Source organism: Leucoraja erinacea, chromosome 1 (genome assembly GCF_028641065.1).
Source record: "Leucoraja erinacea ecotype New England chromosome 1, Leri_hhj_1, whole genome shotgun sequence".
NCBI lineage: Eukaryota > Metazoa > Chordata > Chondrichthyes > Rajiformes > Rajidae > Leucoraja > Leucoraja erinaceus.
Window position 1 is genome coordinate 124,257,051 of NC_073377.1, and position 19,722 is coordinate 124,276,772.

General features: G+C 42.6%; 2 protein-coding genes across 4 annotated transcripts in view; both read right to left on the minus strand.

Moving 5' to 3' along the window:
• LOC129701627 (dihydropyrimidinase-related protein 1-like) overlaps nt 1-9,754 on the minus strand; it is a 60,479-nt gene extending 50,725 nt beyond the window's left edge. Inside the window, exon 1 of one of the 2 annotated variants that reach the window (XM_055642948.1) lies at nt 9,166-9,754. In XM_055642948.1, the coding sequence (XP_055498923.1) occupies nt 9,166-9,555 (390 nt within the window). In that variant the 5' untranslated portion in view covers nt 9,556-9,754. Of the gene's footprint in view, nt 1-7,929; nt 8,188-9,165 lie in introns of those variants that run through there. The other variant, XM_055642956.1, reaches the window with a different exon arrangement.
• Nucleotides 9,755-12,403: 2,649 nt separating this feature from the next.
• Nucleotides 12,404-19,722, minus strand: part of LOC129701593 (myosin-13-like) — a 125,631-nt gene continuing 118,312 nt past the window's right edge. For both annotated transcript variants that reach the window (XM_055642879.1, XM_055642873.1), the window contains one exon: nt 12,404-15,238. The gene's annotated coding sequence lies outside the window, so the exon portion shown is untranslated. The remainder of the gene's footprint in view (nt 15,239-19,722) is intronic.

Here is a 19,722-nt window from a genome sequence, read left to right on the forward strand (position 1 = left end):
TATGAGTAATGAGGAAGGGTTAGTTAGCAGTCTTGTTGTGCGTCTTATGGTCACCCTTGGGCAAGAGTGACCATAATATGGTTGAGTTCTTCATTAGGATGGAGAGTGACATAGTTAATTCAGAAACATAGAAACATAGAAAATAGGTGCAGGAGTAGGCCATTCGGCCCTTCGAGTCTGCACCGCCATTCAATATGATCATGGCTGATCATCCAACTCAGTATCCTGTTCCTGCCTTCTTTCCATACCCCCTGATCCCTTTAGCCACAAGGGCAACATCTAACTCCCTCTTAAATATAGCCAATGAACTGGCCTCAACTACCCTCTGTGGCAGAGAGTTCCAGAGATTCACCACTCTCTGCGTGAAAAAAGTTTTCCTCATCACGATCCTAAAAGATTTCCCCCTTATCCTTAAACTATGACCCTTAAACAAGGGTTCTGAACTTAAAGAAAGGTAACTTTGAGGGTATGAGACGTGAATTGGCCAAGATAGACTGGCAATTGATTCTTAAAGGGTTGACGGTGATATGCAATGGAAGGCAGTTAAAGACCGCATGGATGAACTACAACAATTATTCATCCCAGTTTGGCAAAAAAATAAATCAGGGAAGGTAGTGCATCCGTGGATAACAAGCAAAATCAGGAATAGTATCAAAACAAAAGATGAAGCATACAAATTAGCCAGAAAAAGCAGCCTACCAGAGGACTGGAAGAAATTCAGAGTTCAGCAGAGGAGGACAAAGGGCTTAATTAGGAAAGAGAAAATAGATTATGAAATAAAACTGGTATGGAAAATAAAAACTGACTGCAAAAGCTTTTATAGATATGTGAAGAGAAAAAGATTAGTTAAAACAAATGTAGGTGCCTTGCAGTCAGAAACAGGTGAATTGGCCATGGGGAACAAGGACATGGCAGACCAATGAATAACTACTTTGGTTCTGTCTTCACTAAGGAAGATATAAATAATCTGCCGGAAATAGCAGGGGACCGGGGGACAAATGAAATGGAGGAACTGAGTGAAATCCAGGTTAGTTGGAAAGTGGTGTTAGGTAAATTGAATGGATTAAAGGCCGATAAATCCCCAGGGCCAGATAGGCTGCATCCCAGAGTGCTTAAGGAAGTAGCCCCAGAAATAGTGGATGCATTAGTGATAAATTTTCAAAACTCTTTAGATTCTGGAGTAGTTCATGAGGATTGGAGGGTAGCTAATGAAACCCCACTTTTTATAAAGGGAGGGAGAGAGAAAACGGAAAACTACAGACCAGTTAGTCTAACATCGGTAGTGGGGAAAATTCTAGAGTCAGTTATTAAAGATGGGTTAGCAGCACATTTGGAAAGTGGTGAAATCTTGGACAAAGTCAGCGTGGATTTATGAAATGTAAATCATGTCTGACGAATCTTATAGAATTTTCCGAGGATGTAACTAGTAGAGTGGATAAGGGCGAACCAGTGGATGTGTTATATCTGGACTTTCAGGAGGCTTTCGACAAGGCCCCACATAAGAGATTAGTATGCAAACTTAAAGCACAGGGTATTGGGGGTTCAGTATTGATGTGGATAGAGAACTGGCTGGCAGACAGGAAGCAAAGAGTAGGAGTAAACGGGTCCTTTTCAGAATGGCAGGAAGTGACTAGTGGGGTACCGCAAGGCTCAGTGCTGGGACCCCAGCTATTTACAATATATATTAATGATTTGGATGAGGGAATTGAATGCAACATCTCCAACTTTGCGGATGACATGAAGCTGGGGGGCAGTGTTAGCTGTGAGGAGGAAGCTAGGAGGCTGCAAGGTGACTTGGATAGGGTGGGGGTGTGGGCAAATGCATGGCAGATGCAGTATAATGTGGATAAATGTAAGGTTATCCACTTTGGCGGCAAGAACAGGAAAGTAGACTATTATCTGAATGGTGGACGATTAGGAAAAGGGGAGATGCCACGAGACCTGGGTGTCATGGTACACCAGTCATTGAAAGTAGGCATGCAGGTGGATCAGGCAGTGAAGAAAGCGAATGGTATATTAGCATTCATAGCAAAAAGATTTGAGTATAGGAGCAGGGAGGTTCTACTGCAGTTGGACAGGGTCTTGGTGAGACCACACCTGAAGTATTGCGTACAGTTTTGGTCTCCTAATCTGAGGAAAACCGTTCTTGCCATAGAGGGAGTACAGAGAAGGTTGACCAGACTGATTCCTGGGATGGCAGGACTTTCATATGAAGAAAGACTGGATAGGCTCGGTTTGTACTCGCTAGAATTTAGAAGATTGAGGGGGATCTTATAGAAACTTACAAAATTCTTAAGGGGTTAGACAGGCTAGATGCAGGAAGATTGTTCCCGATGTTGGGGAAGTCCAGAACAAGGGGTCACAGTTTAAGGATAAGCGGGAAATCTTTTAGGACCGAGATGAGGAAAAAAAAAATTCCCACAGAGAGTGGTGAATCTGTGGAATTCTCTGCCACAGATAGCACTGGCTATATTTAAGAGGGAGTTAGATGTGGCCCTTGTGGCTAAACGGGTCAGGGGGTGTGGAGAGAAGGCAGGTACAGGATACTGAGTTGGATGATCAACCATGATCATATTGAATGGCGGTGCAGGCTCGAAGTGCCAAATGGCCTACTCCTGCACCTATTTTCTATGTTTGTATGGTTGCCGCAACTAAAAAGAACAAGCAGGAGATATGCATTTGTATCAACCCTAAAGACCTAAATACAGCATCAGAGACCTCATCACCCCATGCGTACCATGGAAGAGGTGGCTCACATGGGCAAGGCTGCTGTGTTCTCTGTGTTGGATGCCCGTTCTGGCAAATTCCTCTTGACAATCAATCATCTCTGCTCACTACTTTCAGCACAGCTTTCGGACACTACAGATTTCTGCACATGCCGTTCGGCATCAATTCAGCCAGTGAAGTATTCCAATGCTCGAAGAAGCAAATGTTTGACCGATACCCCTGCGTGATCATTGTGGATGTTATTATTGTAGCGGGTAAAGACCTGCAGGAGCACGATTACAATTTGAAGAAGGTACTAGACCACGCCAGGGAGGTAAACTTATAACTTAACCCCAGTAAATGCAGGTTTTGAGTCAACTAAGGTAACTATGTTGGTCATGTTTTCACCAACAACAACCAACAAAGCCGATCCTGCAAAGATAGCAGCCATCAGTGAAATGGCAGCAAAAATTTTTTGGCATGGTGAACTACCTGGGCTAGTTTATTCCACACTTCAGCGAGCTCTCAGCCCCGCTACGCCAGCTCACTCACAAGGACAGTGTTTGGATGTGGCACGAACAGCAGCAGCGAGCTTTTGACACTTTAAAACACCAGATATCGTGCCCACCTATTCTGGCATACTTCGATGTCAATAAGCCAGTCATGCTGACCTGCAACGCCTCCCAATACGGCCTCGGCATGGCGTGCCTCTTAAAAGATCAGCTGATTGCTTATGCCTCACAGGCCATGACGGACATAGAGACACGGTACGCGCAGATCGAGAAGCAGTTACTAGCAGTAGCATTCGCATGTGTGAAGTTCAATGACTATATCTTGGGCAAAGTTGTGACAATCGAAATGGACTACCAACCACTGGTTTCCATCCTGAAGAAACCAATACATGCTGCATCAGCCAGGCAGCAAAGAATGATGCTGCAGCTCCAGAAGTATGACATCACCCTAGTCTACAAACGTGGGAAGGACGTACCTGGCAGACACCCTGTCCCGTGCACCCAGGAAAACTGACGATAGACATGCAGCCGAGAAGGACACATTTGATGATTGACCACGGTTTCCCCTCGGGGTTAGGTAAGTTGATTGTTCACACGGCTGAAGATAACACCCTACAGGTACTCGCATCTATCATTGAATGCGGATTGCCTAACTAGCAGCACTCAATTCCACTTTCGGTGCAGCCATTCTTTCCTGTCAGGGACGAACTAGTAATCGAGAACAGAGTTATTATGAAGGGCCATAAAGCAGTGGTCCCAGCTTCACTGCAGCAAGAGTAGAGGGCACCCTGGTTCAGAGGTAATGGTGCAACAAGCCAAGAGCATGTTCTTCTGGCCTGCCATGTAGGTCTATGTGCACCAGAGGACGCAGTCGTATGCGATATGTAACAGTCTAGCACCGCACCAGCAGAAGGAACCGCCCCTGCATCACCCGGTGGACAACCCTGGCGACTGACATTTTCGATTGGAATGACAACCAGTACCTAGTTCTATCAATCAATCAATCAATCAATATCAATATCAGTTTCATTCGTCACTTGCACATTAACTACAATGGGAGGGTGGACAAATCTGGTTTGTTTTCTCTGGAACAGAGGTTGAGGGGAGACTTAATAGAAGTGTATACAGAGAGAGGCATGGATGCAGAGGTAGGGCACAAGTGTCTTTTTCACAAGGTGGAATGATCAAATATTAGAGACCTTAAGACCGGGTGGGAGGGGGGAGAAATGTAAGCGATTTGCAAGCCACGTAATGTCTCCATAGAGGGTGGAAAGTGTTCGGAATGTGCGGACAAGGGACGTGCTGGAAACATACACAGGTTTAGACACACACACACATGCGCGCACACACGCACACACACACACGCGCACACACACACGCGCACGCACATGCGCACACACACACGCGCGCACACACACGCGCGCACACACACGCACGCGAACTGGCAGGAAGTAGAGGGATACAGACCACGTGTAGGTAGATCGGATGAAATGGACTGGTATCATGGCCGACACAGACATGGAGGGTTGCAGGGCCTGTATTTGTGTTGCACTGTTCTATCTTCTAAATATGTAACCATACCATGGGTTACTCCTCATCATCTTCCTTAATCTTGTTGCAGCCGCTATCCCCGGTTACACCACATTTTGTCATCAGCTGGCATTTACATCATTGTGCCAACCTGTTTCAATGTAACTAGCCCACCTCCTATAGTGGCTCACCTTCCCATGCCCAATGAATTACCTCTGCTCAATAATCCATCTTTGGTCCATATTTCTCATCTGGCCGACATTGCCATCCACAAACAAGGCTTAACATTTGTCTCCCCTCCATTTCACCACAGCTCCTGCATCGTCCAGGAGTTGACGAGAGAATGGGGTTGAGAGGGAAAGATAGAGCAGCCATGATTGAATGGTGGAGTAGACTCAATAGGCCGAATAGCTTAATTATGCTCTTATGACTTATGAACTTATCCAGCAGTTTGTTTTCATTAAAAGACAAATGAGCTACAACTTCTCAGCACTCAAAGTTAACCGCTCCTCTTTCCTCAGATGCTGGCTGTCCTTCTGAGTATTTCCAGCGTACTCCGGTTGATTTCAGTTTTCCAGCAGCTGCAGGTTTTTAATTTATCATTTTGGCCATAAGTTCATAGGTCATGGGAATAGAATAAGGCCATTCAGCCCATTGAGTCTACGCCATCATTCAATCATGGCTGGCCTATTTTTCTCTCTGAAACCCCATTCTTCTGCCTTCTCCCCATATCCCTCAACACCCTTACTAATTAATTTCTGCTTTGAAAATGCCCACTGACCTCCACAGCTGTCTGTGGCAATTAATTCCACAGAATTACCACTGAAGGCTGAAGAAATTTCTCATCTCCTTTCTTATGCCCCTGTCCCACTTAGGAAACCTGAACGGAAACCTCTGGAGATTTTGCGCCCCACCCAAGCAAACATGATTTTGCAGGTAGTGGAAGGTCTTACTTGCAACCTCCGGCAACCACCTTCATTTAGCATCGCAACCGGCTTCGACTAAAAAATTACCGATTTTTAAAACGGCAACCTATTTTTAGTTGCGGCCGGTTTTGAATTTTTTGAAATAATCGCCGGAACATAGAAGAAGCGGAAACCACTTTCGACCATTAGAGAGGCTGACAAAAACCTCCAGGAACCGCATGGAAACCTTGGGTGGGGCACAAAGTCTCCAGAGGTTTCCGTTCAAGTTTCCTAAGTGGGACAGTGGCATAAAGGTACATCCATTTATTCCATGGCTGTGCCCTCTGATCCTTGACACTATCACTTACATCTGCCACAAATTAAATAGCATTTAGCTATCAATTGCTACATCCTAATTTCCAATGACTGGGCCCTGTGCAACCTTCCATTCTACCCCCTCTAACTCTGATCATGGCATTGGATTGTTATTGTCAAGTGAACAATGACATTTTTTCTTTGTGTGCTATCCAGTCAAAGCGTGCTATAAACAAGTACATTCGAGCCATTACATGTATAACTGGTTGTGCAAAGAAAAAAAATACCGGAGTGCGGAATTAAATATTACAGATTCATAGTGGTAGTTGCAGAGAAAATGCAATATTTTTAAAGTGCAATCGCCACAAAGAGGTAGGTTATGAGATAGGGTCTATACCCGTATCTTATTAAATACCCTGTGACCTTAGCACCATTAACACAGGGGTTCATTCAACCATCCCACTAACATGTGTAGGTATTCCCTTCCAAATTTCCCCAAATTCACTATTCAAAATCCTTCCAACTCTTTCCCAACAAAATTATCTTCAAATATGCAAGTCTATAAAAAAAGGCACCGGAGTGTGTTGCCTGCTCAAATAAAATTTAGGGTTTCAACTCGTTTTTTTATGACAATTCTGAACCATGAACACAAATGACTTGCAATTTACTCTTTCACTTCATGAATCCTATAACTAACTGAACAATTTTCCAGCATTGTCATCGGCCTGAGAGTGTAAAATAATCTGTGCTCGAATAATAGAGAATTCTGTGTTCTAGGGACAAGTTACTCAATTGGACTGAAAACGGGCGTCGCCCTGCTGGGAAACCTTCAGGCTGTAGCCATCGCTAGTCTACCCATTGTCGTGTCTCAAATTCCCACGTCAGTGACTTGATTGATTGCCCAGGCAGAGAATGCAGCGTAATACTGCTTTCCCCAAAGAAACTCCAGTACAACTACATTTCAGATGGCCTTATTACAATTTAGACCAATCATTCACCAAATTATATCAGGCGGAAGATGGTTTCGTTCCGCAGGTACGGAGACATGTCACCGTGTTGAAAGGCTAATTTCACATCAAAAGGAGTCTCCACACATCAAAGCGAGAAGCCTACAGCAACGTAACAAAGAGCTCCACGTACTAGAATATTAATCCTTGTATTTGTGTCTGCCTCTAACTATCCGGAACAATCTAAAGATTATTATAAACGTCTATATTAAACACCCAAAGTAACCCCACCACAACTTCCGTAGTTGGCGTACTTAGAATTTGACCTACGAGGTGTATCTCAGTGATGGCGCTTTGTGCTTTGAAGGATTTTTTTTGTCTGGGTTGATTTGACCCAGCACCGCCCATCATCTACAAATAAATCTGCCCCTCCATGTACAACCGTATTCACTTTTCGTTCGCAATCCAATACCCTGAGATGCGGCCGTTATTAGCATCTGTTATGCTTGTCCTGCGATTTGGCTGATTTAAATCAGCCTTCCTTTCCCTATGAATCCACCAGCTTGCAAGTTATTTGTCCCGATGCGTATTGATCATTCTATCGATCAGGTCTTTTCACCAGAACAGCCACACCCATGACATTGTCTGAAACCATTTGTTCCTTTATCATTCCTCTCTCTGTAAATACGTAGCCCCTTATCAACCATATCCACCGTTAGAAGCACGAACACATTTTATTTATTCACATTTTAAAGATAAGCTGGTGCTATAGGTGACGAGAATCGGTTTAAAGTGAACCTCGCCTCCCCCGGGCCTTTCGCCGCCATAATACCAAAGCCACTCAGCACAATACGGCCCACAAACTAGATGCAGATCCTATCCTTAGCCCCCTTTCCAAAGGCACGGGTATGAAGCGCGTATATACACACAGACACACACACAGATAAACATACGTACATACACATACAACTGGGACGCCAGCTCGCCCTTCCCTCTCCCAAAGAAAGAGCTTACCGTTACACGGTGCATGTCCTGGCCGTCTCGGTTGGGCATGTTTGCCTGCACTTTATTGTGAGGGGGGGAGGGGGGGAGGGGTGGTAAAGAGCAACGTTTTGGGCTTTAAATTGGGCCGCCAATTGTAACCTTACAAACTCGATGCCTTTTGGGGGGGGGAAAGCAGTGTTTGTTAATGAAAGTGTTTCTGTATGTGCTGTTGAAGGGGTTGGCTGCAGCCGTCCAAGGGGGAGGCTAGAAAAGAGCTCCTTCTAGAGGCTGCCTGCCTAATGGAGACGCGATTCACCTCAGGAAGCACTTCCCACCATCTCCGCGCACTGCAAAGTTCAGCGGTACCAATACCCTCAGTTTTTCACCCACGGTCAGTTGAAGCAGGATAACTGGACTTTTCACTTTTATCCTCTGGGTTAATGGGAAAGTCACCTTAAAGTGGCTGGTTAACCCTCGCCATTCCATCTCGCCAAACGCATCTTGAAAAGTAGTGTAGAGCACGCCGCCGTTTCCCACCGCCTCGTCCCCACAGCGACAGACTGAAGTCATCATTTCAAAACCCACACATTTTTTTCAAAGTAAAATAAAAATAAAATCCCAGCGGGGGGCAGTCAACTCAAGGGGAGCTTCTGGTGAACACCGTCTGTTTTTATTTCTAGAAATCCTCATCTAAGTGTTGGTGGGACGAGGAAAGCAGAGTCTTTCAAATATATTACGGAGTGAGAAATAAAAAAAATAAAATTAACCACCAGGACTTTAAGATGAAAGGCGAGAGAAAGAGCGGGTCGTGCTGCCACGGACAATGGCTCATGAGACAACAGTGGGTGGGTGAATAGTTAAAATAATAAGAGCTCCTGTCCAATGTTTCCAGCCAGAGTGGGTCTGCGGCTTGAAGCAAAGACGGGTGTGCAGGGTGTGCGTCTCCTCCCCCGGCCGCCTGATTCCAGTTCAATAAACTCCGAACAAAAGAATCAGTCTACTTTTAACCAGGAATGGGTCTGTGCAATGTCTCCACCATCACGACTTCAAAACCACACTCTGCATCACTACTTCCAAACAACACAATTCAATCATAAGGTACTTAAAATGAAGTATTTTCTTTGACTACCTTTGACTTTAGAAACTGGACTGAGATAACTCGATTGCAAAAAAAAAAAAGAGAAGGGACTTTGTTTTGTTGTTGCGTGTGATGTTGGGCTCGTTTAATGGTAATGATAATGGTGGGGGGTGGAGGTTGGGCTGTACCTTGCCTGGCTCCCAGCCTTGGAGCAGCGCTTTGGCCGTCGCCGGTCTGATCTCCAGCGGGGCCCGCTCCTCCCTCTCGCTGGGAGAACTGATGACCGAGCCGGAGATCTCACTGGTGTCGCTGGCAGTTTCGCTCATCCCATCCGATTCCGGGGACAAGATGTCATGCCGGCTGGCGCTCCTAGAGGCCTTGGAGCTGCGTCGCCCCACGCTGTAGGCATCGAAATCTATTGTCTTACTTTCATACGCACCTTCCACGGTGCAGAACATGCCTCCGTACTTCTGCCGGGGGGTTTGAGCGGTGGTACCTGGTCTGGCCAGGTACACCGGCAGATCCTCTTCCTTGTTCCACAGTCTTTTACCATCAGACAAGCTTCCCGGACGAGCCATGTCTGAGAAAGTGAGAAACGGTCCGCTTTCTCCCACTCAACTCGCCGCAACACTCTCACACCCTTGCACACCCACACAAGCAATCACAAGGAACCAGTGGAACCCAGTCAGCATGCGGCAAGCCAATGAATCCTCTGGTGACAGGCGATTTCATGCAACGCTCCTGACACGGAGGCAATAGCGTCTGCATAGATGCAAAGAAAAGGGTCGCTGTTGGTTCAGTAGGGGTTTTTTTTTGGTGGGGGAGGGAGTGGTCGTTCCTTCCTCTGAGGAGGGGCCTTCCTGGCGTGAATTCTGAGTGGGAATTGGGAGGGGGAGGGGCGGCTTGTCTGAAAGCAACACTATTGAAACGATCGATCAAAACGTCGCTGGGATGATCAGCATTCAGTGCACGGGGTGAGCTATCCTTTCAGCACCTCCCGTGCAGACTCAGTCCCACGCTGGTGGGGCGGGGAGATCAGGAAGGCTGAGGTCAGTATTTGACCGGAGTGCGATAATTGCTTGTTTTCTTGCAAATAAACGACCTCTCTGCATTACATCTCAGCCGCTTTTGTTGAAAGGAACAAAGTTCAACTGATTACCGCGGGGAGAATTTTTTGAAATGTTAACCCGTGGTTGCAAAAACTGAAACACACCATACGACTGACTGCCATGGACGCAACTTGGTGGTGTAGTTTGCAAAGTATTCTGAGAACTGGATGCAAATTTAAGTCAATCTAAAGCGCAGCCCTCGTCAAATCATCGCACGTGTATTTTATGGATTTACATCTGAGAAGCAACAATTAACCTTCGACCTCCAGCCATTAATAAAGCAGAATAATTGTACTGGTGTTAAAATAAACATGATTCTAACGGGAGGAGCAAACTTGTGCCATTCAGTCGCTGGACGTGCTGTTTAAATATTTGCTGATGGGTCGGGGAGGTCAGGCAACCACGTCGTCAGGCTGAGGTCACTCTTTGGAGGGAGAATGGTCGTGGTCTTTGCTGACTGCCAACAACGAGGTTACTGATAAAAAGGCATTGATGGTGTCAAATGTTGCAGATTTTGGGAGGTTTCCGTGTAAGATCGTTAGCCCCTTTTGCAACATCTCATTCATGTTTCGTTTAGTTGAAAGATGCAGCATAGAAACAGCCTTCAGCCTACGGAGTACTTGATGCCTATTACCCATGTTATCCCACTTTCTCATCCACTTTCCTACACACTAGGGGTAATTTTACAGAAACAAAATAACCTGCAAATCTTTGGAATATAGGAGGAATCTGGAACACCCAGAGGAAACCCACACAAGGAGTACATGCAAACTCCACATAGACAGGATCTGAGATCAGGGTTGAACCTGGGTGTCTTGCGCTGAGAGGTAGCAGCTATACCACAGGGATGCCGTTATGTTGATTTAATTTAGCACACGCAATCCATTTCAGTTGCAAGTTAGTTTATCACATAGGGGAAGGGGGGAGGGTTAGAGTCAGTCTCAATCTACGCATTGACAGAGGGGGAGGAGTTGTACAGTTTGATAGCCACAGGGAAGAAGGATCTCCCAGGCACGGAAATCGCTATCAAAATATGAGGGGGACCGGGGGACACAATTCCCTTCCTTCGGAGGTTTCTGATGTGGGCCCTGTGAACAATAATTACAGCTCAATCCAGCGCTAAATGCAGCTCAACTCTGCCTGTCTCGCTGGGTTAACCTACAGCCCTGCCTGGACTGACGGACACCAGCCTGGAGTCGTGGAGCTAGCGCTGCTTCTCCGTGCTGGTTGTAAACCTGGGCCATATTTCCCGTAAGTCAAGGCAGGCCTGTAGGTTAACCTGGTGGTACAGGCAGAGTTGAGCTGGGTTTAGTGCTGCTTCTCCGCGCTGGCTGTGGGCCTGGGGGCACCACGCCCATCTGACTCCCGATGCCTCTGGCCACCCCCGGGGGGGGGGGGGGGGGGGGGGGGGCACTCGGGTGGGGACGGGGATGGTCCAGTGGCGGTTCGGCAGCGATTGCAGCGCCGGAGACCGGGATCGATCCTGGCTGTGGATGAGGCGCAGGTCTGTGTCCAGGGCTGCCGACTTGTGACCTATGACCTGCGCATGCAATTCAAGTTCCATTCTATGATCTTTGCTCCACGGACTTCTCCCTCCAAATCACCGCGCTCTATCCTCAGTCCCACCCCCCCCCCCCCCCCCCCCCCACTTCCGCCTCTCTCCGGCACCTCCCTCCTCCAATGATCGGGCTGAATCATCATGTCCCACCCCCATTGCCTGCTGACCGCCGTCTCTCTAGTCATTGGTGCTCCAGCACTCCCACTGTCTCGCGGAAAGCAGGAGTTTTCACCGGGTTTTAAAATCCGGATTACAATAAAATGGGGGAATCGTTCCCCACCTCTCAAAACAGGTGTGGGGTGGGGGGCGTGTCCCCCCCTGCCCCCCCCCCCCCCCCCCCTGGGATTTCCGCCCCTGCCTGTGGCGTTCTGTCCTGCATTTTGATGGAACCAGTCTGTTGCTGAAGGTACTCCTCAGGTTGCCCAGTAAGTCATGGAGGGGGTGAGCTGTATTGCCCATGATGCTCAGCAGTTTGAGAAGCATCCTCCCCTTCAAAACCACCTTCCATAAATCAATTTATTGTGAATGGAACATTTATTGCCAAATTCTCTGCTGTGGATTTGCATCAAATAAGAACTGGATTACAATCGGGCAACTGGATATGATTTGGTCCTTCTTGAGGATTCATCTCCTTTCTATGTTCATGTACACACTTACATCTGATAATAAAACCCATGCATTAACTCTCGTTGCATTTGAACACTGGAGGCAAGTATCCATTTCCAAAATTGAAAGGCAATAAACACATGAAATCCAAAGAACTTCCTAATTTAGTTTTAATACAAAATGCATACATTATACAATATACAAATGTGTAGAAATCATTTATATGTTGCCAGCTTATAAAAATAACCTTACAATTTTATTAACAAGTAAATCAACAGAATATGTAATTTTTAGTGCTATTTAATAAATGTTTTACAAAGGAGTGATGTACATCTATTTAAGAAACATTTGAGACTACGCTACATGTATTCAGTATTATATACATTAGAAATCTGAGACATTTCCTTTTGCTTCTATTTTAATAAAATGCATATCTAAACTTTATTCCTTTGTTGCTAGGACCTTGTGTACCAAAAGAAAAAAATCTCATCCAAGTCATTTGTAGAAACCATAACACATCTTATAAAATAATTTGGCTTGGCGAGACAAAACAAACATTTTTGGCTTTTAATGAATTCCAGTACAGATATTTGATTCCTGTTTGCCTCTGTAAGGCACTGAAAGATTCAGAATGTGCAAGATATAATGTTGGCTAGAAATCCAATCCTGGTCAGGGAACCAAATACAATGTACAGCATGATTTGCACAAATATTCAGCTGATATTTCTGTATTTAGTTCAATTGAAATCAATGAATTAAATTTCAGAAGAAGATTCCAACACACTGATGCTGCAGTAAAAGAGTGTCGTGCAACTGATCAAGGTGAATTTCTAGGTATGTATGTTTAAGTACAATGGGAAAAAGACAAAATGAAAACCTGCTCTGGGTGCTCATATTTATATATACATTTTTGTCACACCAATTTAAAAAAAGTAAACTTGTGAAGATTGATCCACATCCGCTGGTTTTATGTAAGCAGATTAAAGTTTAGATTTGCGATTTGTCACAAGGCCACCATACAATATTAATAATTCATGCACCGAAATATCATATTAACAAACATTACAAGAGGTTGGAGGAAAGGGTATGCAAAGGGACACCTTTGTTTGATCCATTCCCTCACTTCAGCAGAACAAGTTTGTCTCATGCACAAAAATATATTGGCTACCATTTTCACATTCTTTACCAGTCAGGTTCTGCATTTTGGTCAAATTTTCTTCTGGAACTAAACCTATCTCATTATTGATTAATTGGTGCAGAATACAATTGACATTAATTATGTTTCATTTGATGATTTGATGGGAGTCATGTTTGATTATAAAGTATGGAATAAACTATATGTATGTTAACTTTTCAATACAATAAGCACATACCAATACAGGAGCCTCTGTAAACTAAGGTGTTTGGGGAGAGTTCAAACATTGAAAATTTCCAATGTACAATTGTTAATGCATTTTTCAATGGGCTGTCAGAGAATCCTAAAGAATTATTCAAGAGTATTTCTAGGCCATTGTGAAAAGAGCTGTCATAATCGTTATTTTATTCTATTGTCAAATACAAAGGTTGTTCACACAGCAGCTATCAATAAACTATCCTTTCAGACACATCGTCTATGTTTTAGAAGGAATTTACTTGCAAGCGCAAATTTAAGAACAGAAGTTTTACTTTTATAACTGATCTCTTAGTGCAGTTTCATGTTTTCTTATTCAGGTGCAATAGACAATGAATAGTGCAAGCAAGCAGTTTTAAACTGTACATAAAATATACAAATATAGAACAAATGACAAGAAAGCACTATAGCCCCCCGAACAGTCCTGAGGTACACTTCAAAAGAAGTGAAATGTTAAACAAATTTGTTTCCCGAAAGCTGTGCTCAAAAAATATTTTTTTTAAAGTGCCACAAGGAAACGTATGCATGGTATTGTTCCTTCATATTCAGCACACATACATGGTTCAACACAAAGTACTCGCATAATAACAGGTTGCATTCGCACTGTTGAATGGGTTATAAAGTCTTACGACATGTAAACAGGCCCTTCGGCCCAACTTGCCCACACTGGCCAAAATGTCCCATGGACAATAGTCCCACCTGTCTGCATTTGGCCCATGTCTCTCTAAACCTGTCCTTTCCAGGTACCTGTCTAAATGTGTCTTAAATGTTGAAATAGTACCTGCCTCAACTATCTCCTCTGGCAGTTTGTTCCATATACCCATCACCCTATGTGTGAAAAAGTTAACCTTCAGGTTCATATTCTTTCCCCCATTCACCTTAAACCCATGTACCCCGGTTCTCTATTCCTCTACTCTGGGTAAGAGACTGTGCATCTACCAGATCTAACCATTTGTGTAAATTAATTCAACAGGAGGCTCTTCTGATTTTTTTTTGTTGTCCATGATATCGATCGTCAATTAAAATACATCAAATATAAGGTGAATATAGCTATACAAAATGTTTAAAACATACTTTGTTTTACAGTGATTCAGTAAGCATAGTTCTGCTATTTCTAAAATTAATGTCCTGCTCCCCATCTGTTTTCAGAAGCAGAACAATGGCACTGCAATGCTTTTTTATTCTATTTAGAATACAGACTGGTTCCATTTTATTTCATGTTCAGTTGGCTGCTACTAACTGTTTTTTTCTTTATTCGAAAAAGATGAAAACTGCACCAGGACATTTGACACAAAAGATCAAGTGCAACAATCTGGGAATTTGGCAAGGAATACAAAATTGGAATAAGGTGGAGAGGTAGTAAGATAATTAAATACCTGGCAACAAATTATAGGCAAAGATTAATTCAAGGCTGCATCTTTGTTGGGTTTTAGCACCTAATCGGGAGTGGAGCAAACCAAATTCATTCAGCAGAGATTCCCAGCTTGTGCTCAGAGGCTGCAACAATTCATAGAAGATTTTCTGAAGAGGCTTCTTTGACAAACAGTGGTGTGTATTTCAGCTTTCTAGACAAAACCTGCATCCTTTAAACTTCATACCTGCAAATATTTCAAAAACAAAAAGCACAACTTAATTATTAAATGTGTACATTTTATAACATGTGTATATATTGTGCCTAACATAACATTATCCATAAATTTAGACAGATGGACATCAAATGCTGGAATAACTCAGTGGGTGAGGCAGCATCTTGGGTGAAAAGGATTATCCACAGATTGACTGTTATTGTTACTAAAGCCAACAGATAAAGTGTGACCACACTATAAATCTGTACAAAACACAGTTAGCTTAATACATGTTTTACCAAACCAAAATATTACAAATGCTGGAAATATGCAATTAAATCCCAAAATGCTGGAACTACTTAGCTGGTCAGATAGCATTTGACATGAGACAGAGTTAAACCCCAGTCTCACGGTGCAAGTCCACCCACAAGTGATCCTGAGTTAAAAACAAATCAAACTCGTGGTAATCACGTAGAATTAACGTGGCGGGAACGTCGGAACTCGTGGACGTAACTTAGCGACTCGTAACGCTTACGGCAGGTACTCGGGAATCTTGTTAACTCGTGAAATTTTTTCAACATGTTGAAAGATTTCCATGTCAAATTTACTCTTGAGCATACCAAATTTATTAAACTTAATAGAGGAATTTGGGTCTTTTTCTGGATGTAGAATAAACTGGAACAAAAGCGAAATCATGACATTAAAACCTCAAGAACCTACACACTTACTGAAGTTCCCCTTTAAAATCGCAACAGAAAAATTTAAATATTTGGGTATTCAGATTACTAGAAAATATAAAGCATTATTCAATGCTAATTTCATACCTTTATTAAATAAACTTAATACACGGATAAATTTTGGAAAACACTTCCCTTATCATTATTAGGTAGAATAAATGCAATAAAAATGATCTTCCTACCACAATTACTATACCTATTTCAGTCTATACCGGTATATATACCAAAATATTTTTTTTTTAAATGAGACTCTAACATTACAAATTATATTTGGGACTATAAATCACATAGAATCACAAAAAAACACTTATGTAAACTAAAAGAGGTCGGGGGACTTTCACTTCCGAATTTTATGTATTATTACTGGGCAGTGCATATTAAGAATATGATTTATTGGTTGGATAGTTCTACACAACAGACAGAATGGATAAAAATGGAGAAGGAGGATTGTCATCCTTGTAATATAGGAACGATCCTCTTCTCCCCCAAAAAACTGAATAACACAATATATAAGAAGAACCCATTTATATATGGTACAATAAGAATTTGGAAACAAATAAAATTATCTTTAAAATTAAGAAATCTATCACTGATAATGCCAATAGCGAATAACCCTTTATTTAAACCATCTCTTATTGATTAGACATATAACCAATGGGAAAGTCTCGGAATTAGAAGGATCAGGGATATGTACGAAATGGGAAACCTACTATCATTCCAACAACTACAATTAAAATTTAAATTGAAAAACAACCAATATTTTAAATATCTTCAGATTTGCGACTGTGAAAAAATATATACAAGGATATCAAAAAGTAACTCCTGACTTATTGGAAGAATGAATATTGAAGCTGACTCACAAAAATTAATATCCTATTTATATAATAGTATTCTAAATATAGACCTACCATCGACAGAGGTACTTAGAGAAGAGTGGGAACGGGAATTAATTATAAAAATTACGAAGGTTAAATGGGAAAAATACCTGATATATATTCACAAATGTTCAATTAATGTAAGACATAATCTAATTCAATTTAAAATTGTACATAGATTATATTATTCAAAAACAAGATTGAACAAATTTTATCCAAATATATCTGCCACTTGTGATAAATGTCTAGCCCAAAAGGCAACTATAACACACTCCTTAGTTGTCTGCATAAAACTTTATAGATTTTGGAATGATATTTTTGAAATACTTACAAAATTATTCAAGACAAGAATGGAACCTAATACTGAAATGATTATATTTGGTGTAATGGAAGATGGGAATAAATTGAACACATCTCAAAATCTATTCCTTAACTATGGTTTAATAATAGCAAAAAAATTAATACTTAAATTTTGGAAGGGTACATCAATACCAACGCTTAAAATGTGGATTGCAAGTATGTTGGACACCGCTCATCTTGAGGAAATGCGATTCCTCCTAATGGATAAATCAGACCAATTCATAACGAGTTGGTCTCCATTCGTCGTTTTTTTGGAATCATATCGTGCAACACAATTGTAAAAAATAACTGTTTCAGGACTGGACGAGGGTTGGTCAAGACTATAAATAATGATCTCCTTTTCTTTTCACTATTTTCTCTCTCAACTTTCTTCATTTACTCGTTTTCTTTCTTCACACACTATATATTTCACATCTTTCTATCCTTTATTATCTAACTTCTTTTTCTTATTCTCATCTTTTTTCAATGTAACAAAAAAAAAAGAAGTTGTACATAAAATGTATTATGAAAATATATATTAGGCACTTTGGTGCCATATGACTGTGCTTACTGCTAATAAAATAAAATGTTAAAAAAAAAAATAAAAAAAATTTACTCTTGAAGGAAAAATCTGAAACTTTTAAACTCGTTGTAATACCGTAGTAGCCTGTGAGTTTATCATAGTGACTCGTGAGTAACTCGTGGGTTTGGCCTGAGTGCCAGAAGTGAAATGTTGAAGATTAGTCAGATCTTAATGGAAAATGTTACCGTGATCTAACAATTCATTTTCAGTGAGTAATGCCTTTCAATGATTGATGCCAGACCTTGAACAAATGCAGTTCAAATGGACACCCGTTGCCTGAGCACAGCATGGCTTTTAGTATTACTAATCCCAAGGGAAGGGCACGGATTAGTTTTAGTGATGCAGCTCAATCAAACCAAACATTCAATGTAGGACAATGTTGAGTTGATGCAGCTTCATTGACTTGTCCTAGTTTTCTTTGGAAAGCGAGTTAAGCCTTTCTCAGATGCAATCTTAATGTGGTTCATCTCAAGTTAAAGAGGCAAATGCAACAAGTTTGAGCAATTTTGGAAGGATTGTTTCTTGAAACAAACTGCCCTAAAAGTTTGAAGGAAGGAATTGCAGATACTATTTTAAACAAGAGATAGACACAAAATGATGGACTAACTCAGCTGGTCAGGCAGCATCTCGGGAGAAAAGAAATAGGCAATGTTTCGGGTCAAGATCGTTCTTCAGGCTGGGTCTTAGCCTGAAGAAGTGTCCCGTCCCGAAACGCCGTCTACTCCTATTCTCAAGAGATGTTGCCTGGCCCGTGGAGTTACTCGAGCATTTTGTGTCCATGTTTGGTTTAAACTAGCATCTGCAATTTCTTCCTTCCTAACTTCCTTCCTTCAAATGTCACCGATTCCTTTTATCCAAAAATGTTGCTTGACCCGTTAAGTTAACTCGGCAGCTGGACAGAGAAAAAAAAAAAGGTGAGTAAAAAAAGGTGAGTGAATGCATTCCTGTATGAATAAGTGTAGGAAGGAACTGCAGATGGTGGTTTACACCGAAGACAGGCACAAAAAGCTGGAGTAGCTCAGCGGGTCATGCAGCATCGCTGAAACAAAGTCTTGACCCGAAGCGTCACCTATTCCTTTTCTCCGGAGATGCCATCTGACCCGCTGAGCTTTTTGTGTCCATCCCTTGTTTGAATAAGATTATTTGAAAATGAAATGATCCACACCCACTCTTAAAAATAAATTGCCTTTATGTGAAAAATAAACCAATTGCAAAACTTTCCCAACACGAAGGGGAATATCCTATGGGGTCGTTCGCTACCATCCGCAGTCACGGATAAAACAGTGCAGGATATGATAACATGGCCAATGATACAGGTGTGAGGCGAGATCCCCGAAATACAGTCTGCCGAGCGATGAATAAACAGGGGTGAGAAATGTACTAACTCGTCAGCCTATATATTGAAAAATCCCAAAACTCGGGTTCAGCGAGTTTAAAAAAGTACATTGGACAAGAAACCTTTACAAATAGGGAAGCTTTGCGTATGGCAGCAGCACTGGTGAAAATGTCCCAAAGGGCTGAAACAGGCCCTTCGGCCCACTGAGCCAGCCGTCAAACACTCATTTACCTCAATCTCATTTCTGCCCGCATTGACATTAATTTCCCACCTGAGCCCCATTCGACCACTCACCGACACATCGAGGGAAGGTGACAGTCCTTCAGGTGTTTTTGCCATTCATTTCTCATCAAGTCATTGGTTCATACAACACAGCAGGTGCGAGGAGCATTCATACAATAAAGCAGTATGCGGGGAGCGCTAGGGAGAACTTGGGGGAAACTCCATAAAATAGTACCGGAGGTGAGAATCGAACCCGGGCCCCTGGAGCAGTGACACATGCTGCTCAAGTGAACGTATAATGAAATGAATGAGGCCAGACAATAATCAGATTAATTGAACTCATCAAAGGGCGTAGATTTAACGTGAGCAACAGGCGGAATAGAGGGCATCCGATGACATTTTTCTCAACCCAGTAAGTACTATTG